Source organism: Plasmodium reichenowi, chromosome 6 (assembly GCF_001601855.1).
Source record: "Plasmodium reichenowi strain SY57 chromosome 6, whole genome shotgun sequence".
Classification (NCBI taxonomy): Eukaryota; Apicomplexa; class Aconoidasida; order Haemosporida; family Plasmodiidae; genus Plasmodium; species Plasmodium reichenowi.
The window spans coordinates 516,743-523,361 of record NC_033651.1 but is presented as its reverse complement, the minus strand read 5'-3'; the positions used below and the strand labels follow the sequence as shown (position 1 = coordinate 523,361).

Below are 6,619 nucleotides of genomic sequence, written 5' to 3'. Positions count from 1 at the left end.
TTTTTTTTTTTTTTTTTTTTTTTTTGTATAATATAATAAAAAAATGTATTGTGGTGATAGGTACAAATTTGCTGTAATAAGTAAAAAGATAAAATTACAACAATGTTTTCTAATTTAATTAAACTAGAGAATTTGAATGACTATAACAATGAAGCTGAAAAATGTATTAAGCCCTTCTTATATAAGAATTCATCTATTGATGATGAAGAAAATGACAATTTTATACAAGTGGAAAGACCGAATTTAATAAATATAAAGAAAATAAAAAAAAAGAATTATAATAGAAAAGAAAGAGGAGAAATATCCTTAACAGATTGTTTAGCTTGTAGTGGTTGTGTTACAAATGAAGAAACAACATTTTTAAAAAGTCAGAATTGTATAGAAATAATAAATACTGTAAAAAAAAAGAAAATTAATATTATCTCTTTATCCTTACAAAGTGTAACAGCATTATCTGTATATTACAAATTACCAATATCAACAATTCAAAAGAAATTATGTTTTTTTTTTAAATCTTTAAATTTTCATTATGTATATGATTCATCATTAGGAGAATTAATAACGTTAAATGAAGCGAAAAAAGAATTTCTTGAATATTTTTTTAAAAATAATGAAACATATGAAAATAATAATATATATCCTTGTGATGATCATGTTGAAAATGTAAATCATCAAAAGGAAAAAAATATATTAATTCGTAGCATATTTAATGATAAGAAAAAAAAAAAAAAAAATCCTTCTTATAATGATAATAATAATAATGATAATGATAATGATTATGATAATAATAATAATAATAATAATAATAATAATGATAATGATTATGATAATAATAATAATGATAAACATTATAGGAATAATAGTTATGATAAATATGTTTCTTCCTACTCAAACAACTCAAGTAATAAATTTTCCTTACAATATAAAGATAAAAAAATAGGACAGAAAACCTTTCCACTAATATGTTCCCACTGTAGTGGTACTGTTATATATGGAGAAAAAAATTTTGAGAACGATTTATTAAATAGTTTTAGTAAGATAAAAAGTAGTCAAGATATTCAAGGGATTATTTTAAAAATATTACATTTGCATAACAGTGTTTTATATACATATCCTTCTTTAAATAAATATATTTACAATAATTTTTTTAGATTGTATAATTATAAATTTAATTGGATAAATATATGTAGGAAACATTTTTTAAAGAATTATAGATTTAATGATAGTGCGTCAAAAAAAAAAAATAATAATAATTTTGATAATGATAATAATATGGGTGTATTTAAAGAAATGGAAGCTTTAAATATATATGATATAAATCATGTTTATTTATTATATTGTTTCGATAAGAAGTTAGAAGCTTGTCGAATACACCAAGAACAACAGACTAGTATAGAAAATAATATGAAAAATTATTTATCTGGTCAAAATGTTGACTATAATATATATATAAAAAAGGAACAAGATCAAAATAAATTTTATTGTGTAGATGCTGTTATGACAACAGTTGAATTAATTGAATTAATAAATAATATGAACATTGATTTTTATACTTTACCAGAATTATATGTTGATAATATATATAAGCTTATAAAAAGAATTAGTCAAGATGATATACGTGGGGTACATAATATAGTAAGTGCTTTGTCTGATGTGTTAAATGAAAATGTTAGCTCAACAACAAAAATGGAACACATCAAAAATAATAATGATGATGATAATAATAATAATAATAATAATAATAATATATGTACTGCTCAAGAATATAAAGATAAATCAATCGCCACAGGGAACATGAACGAACAAAATAAAAAAAATAACATCATGTTAAATCATACAGAAGCAAATTATATGAAATATATTTATGATGATTTATTTTTACATTATTTAATTCGCTGTAGTCATAAAAATAATATATCCATGGGATATGGAGAGGAAATATTTAAATATGTGTGTAAAGAAATATTTAATTTCCCAGTGGATGAAAATAATTTTAATTTAAAATATGAAGACATAATCGTTCTTTCTTTATTTAAGAATAATAATTGTGTGTTTAGGGTAATCTTATCCTATGGTTTTAAGAGTATGCACAATGTTTTGAGAAAAATAAAAGAATTAAAGAATGAGCATACAAAGAATTATAAAAATGTGGATGAACAAGTATCACATTATGATGAAAATAAAAATACATATGATATTAATATTACATATAATCTCTTATTCAATGGTAGAATTGATTATGTTGAATTAATGGCATGTGAAAAGGGTTGTCTTTTTGGATGTGCTCAGAATATTTTTTCAGAACCTGTTGAGAAATTTTCCTATTGTTCCTGCAATAATTTTGATATATTTAAAAAGTTAGATAAACAGGAGATTATTTCAAACTTTGATTTTTTACAAGTATCCAATGATAAGAATAAGAAAGAAACAAACAAATTATGTTGTAATGAGAATCATAAAAATTATGTTATGAATTCTTTATATAATAATAATAATAATAATAATAATAATAATGATCAAGATGAAAATTTATTCATTTCTGAATATAAAGATAAAGAAAAATTGTTTAAGAAATTGTTTAATACCATGCATGATGATCAATATACTTTATATGTAAACTCTAAAAATTGTATATATGATCATACTATTAATTCATTTTTAAAAAATATATTTCACGTTTTTAACAATGCAAACTTTCACCTTTTTAAAGCTACCTTCTCTTCAAAAAAAAAATTGGACATAACCAACTGGTAAAACTATTTTCCTCTTGGCTATATTTAAAGAGAATAAAATATGAAAACACGACCACCTAAACGTAAATATGTATATGTTATATATATTTATATATATTTATATATATTTATAAATATTTATATATATTTATATATATTTATATATATTTATATATATGTTTTTTTTTTTTTTTTTTTTTTTTTTTTTATGTAGTGATGATTTTATAATTATCGTCATTTTTAATCCAATAGTTCATGTGTAATGTATTTGTTTTGTTTTTTTGGGAAAATCATAATATATATTTATTTATATTTATTTGTTTTATTATTTTTATTATATTTTTTTTTTAAAATAATTTATTAAGCTTTCAATTTTAAAAATTATAACTATAGCAGTTATTATATGTGTACCAAAAAATAGAAGATATAAATATAACATATATTACATATATATATATATATATATATATGTGTATTATTTTTTTTTGTCTGCATACGCACACACGTGTACCATCTTATGATATACATATATATATATATATGTATATAACATTTTAATGTATATTATATTTTATATTTTATTTTTTATGTTTTATTTTTTATTATTTAATTTTCTTCTATCTATCATATTTATAAATCAAGTATTTTTTTATATTTTAAAAATATTTAAAATATGCAACAATATGGCAAACGTGTATGTTCTGTATTCAACACAAAAAGGAAAAATATAAAAAGTAAATCATTTGTTCATATCATGATAATATATATAAATATATATATTATATATATATATATATATATATATATATATATATATATATTATATACACATTATATACTTTCCAAATAAGGAAGCCTTTTTTTTTTTTTGTTCCTATTTCATTTTTGTTTTCTGTTTTTACGAATAATGAGTAGCGTATACACCATCGAAAAATTGAATGATATATTAAAATATAATATAAGAGGAAATAAAAAAAAAGAAGCGAAAATAAAAAGTAATCATGATATTATAAAGGTAAAAGAAAAAGAGAAAGGAGAAAATTACAATGACAAATATTTAAATAAAAGTAAACTTATAGGGAAAAAATATATTGATAAAGTTATAAATGAATGTAATGATATATATATAAATGATTATTTATATAATAATAAATTATATCAACATATATATAATATGCATGATAATAAAAAAATAAATAACGACATTAGAATGATGAATCAAAATAATAATGACATTAGAATGATGAATCAAAATAATAACGATATAGAATATAAACAATATACCAATTTAAATATAGATAATAAATTATGTAAAGTTAAAGGACAACATTTATATCAAGGAAAAGCTGGTATTACAAATGAAATTATTATAGAAACATTTAATACAAATGAAGAATGTATTTATGTAGAAAATTGTATATTAGAAGTATATATAAAAAGAAAAGATCAAATCGATAAACTAAATTATAATAAAAATGAATACATAAATACTCCATATAATGATAATAATATGTATGGGAAATTTATAAATAATAATCTTTTTAATAAATATTTATATGATAAACATCATTCTTTAATCAATTTAAATTATAATAAATATAATATAAATGCCAACTTTTCGAATTATAAAAATGTAGGTGAGTATTCCTCAAAACAACATGAACATCAATATGATACACATGAAGGAAATGATGATGATGTGTCATATGATCCGCCACATCTAAAAAATAATGAGCATGATACAAATCATATACAAACAAACGTTAATGTTAATGATGATGATGTTAATGATGATGATGTTAATGATGATGATGATAATAATAATAAGTTATGCGTCCCGAACAATATAAATGAAAAAAAAAACACATACTGTATTATGACAAAGAAACATATTAATAATCATCATCCCTATCATGATCATTATAATAATAATAATAATAATACAACATACTATGATACCATAAAAGAGGGATACTTAAATAATAATTTAGAATACGATGAAGAATCTAATAAATTAATCAAAGACAGCATAAAATGTAATGTAAAAGATTTAAAGAATGGTACTTATATTATTACTTATAATTTAAAAAAATGTGGACATTACTATTTATCTATTTTTCATAATAAAAAACATATAGCTGAATCTCCATATCTTCTTGAAATAAAACCATCAGAAGCTTATGCTGCAAATTGTGTAATTTATAAGAACGATATTACTAATCAGTTTATTATTCCTTACGACAAAAATGAAGAAATGTTATCATGTGATGATAATAAAAAAATATATAAAAATAATATAATATGCGATTACAATAATATTTGTGATTATAATAACATTTGTGATTACAATAATATTTGTGATAATAATAACATTTGTGATTATAATAATAATGTACCGTGTGAAGGAACTCTTCATCGTGCATCTAATAAGACAGACAAGATACATCACAACGATCGTGAGAATAAAAAAAAAATGCATCTTTTAAAATTTACAAAAGAAGAAGAGGAAGAAGAACTAAACAAAACTTTTAATAACTTCTTTATACAATGCTATGATGCTTACGAAAATAAAATATGTAAAGGTGGAGACATTTTAGAAGTAGAAGGTATTGGTGATATAAAGATAATTAATATCCAAGATTTAAATAATGGTACATATGAAGTGATATATAAATATATCAAAAGTAATGTTGAAAATAATAATAATAATAATAATTATTATTATTATTCGAATATATATAGAGAAATCCATGTTACTTTAAATAAAGTACATATTAAAGGGTCTCCATTTAGAATTATTTTTAAGAATGATAATAATATGTATTATATAAATAAATTAAAAAATATTTTACAAATAGAAGATTATAATATTAATTCATTTGAATTAATAGAAAGAATATTAAATATAATAAAATCATATAAGAACCATATAAAAGATAATTTTATAATAGATGAGAAAATTATAAATTCTTTATTATACTCTGATCCTTTTATGAATATAAATTCATATTATTATAATAAAAAAGAATTATATGAAATATTACAAAAAGTTGATATACAACTTATATCTTTAATGTCTATACCTATGAAAGAACAATTATTTCATTATATTAAATATATAAATAATGATCACAAAATCGTACAATTAAAAAAGTTATTATTTAATGATTTAATATATGAATTAGGATATATATTAAAAAATATTAATCTTTATTATCATTTTTTTCAAAATGACATGGAAGATCTCAAAAGTAAAAGAATTTTACAAAATCAAATAATTAAAGAAGCTAATATTATGTATAAATCATTAAGAGATAAAAATATACATACATTACCTTTTAACTTTTCTATTAATGATATGAACATATATAAACAAAATTTAACAAATAAAAAAAAACAACTCTTACAAAAACATAATATGTTAGTACAAAAATATAAAGATATAAAAATGAAAGAAAAACAATTTATACAAGATAGAAAACAATTAACAAACCAATTAACCAAGAAATATCAACTCCACCAATATGTTTATGAACGATCAACAAATGCATTAGTAGAAATTAATACAAACTTGAAAAAAAAAACTATACAAAGTATTAAGCAATATACAGCTTATGAGCAAAAGTTGTTATCCTTAAAAGGTCACAACAAAACAACACTCAAAGAAAAATAATAATTAAAAAAAAAAAAAAAAAATAAAATTTTAAAAAAATTAAAACAAAATAAAATAAAAATAAAATTAAATTAAAATAAAATAAAATAAAAATAAAAATAAAATATAATTGCTTTTATATATATATAATATACTTTTCTATTCAGGTTACCGTGTTTTATTTGTTCTATTTTTTTTATTATGCCTATTATACATACATACATAATATATATAT

General features: G+C 19.2%; 2 protein-coding genes across 2 annotated transcripts; both read left to right on the top strand.

The window, feature by feature from the left end:
* Positions 1 to 102: 102 nt before the first annotated feature.
* PRSY57_0612900 (cytosolic Fe-S cluster assembly factor NAR1, putative) lies at positions 103 to 2,754 on the top strand (the record flags this gene model as incomplete). The annotated part of the gene is made up of 1 exon (XM_012906505.2): positions 103 to 2,754. One exon carries the CDS (start codon positions 103 to 105, stop codon positions 2,752 to 2,754), a length of 2,652 nt encoding a protein of 883 aa, XP_012761959.2.
* An 885-nt stretch (positions 2,755 to 3,639) lies between these two features.
* Positions 3,640 to 6,405, top strand: PRSY57_0612800 (hypothetical protein; the record flags this gene model as incomplete). Its single annotated transcript, XM_012906504.2, has 1 exon — positions 3,640 to 6,405. One exon carries the CDS (start codon positions 3,640 to 3,642, stop codon positions 6,403 to 6,405), a length of 2,766 nt encoding a protein of 921 aa, XP_012761958.2.
* Positions 6,406 to 6,619: the final 214 nt, after the last annotated feature.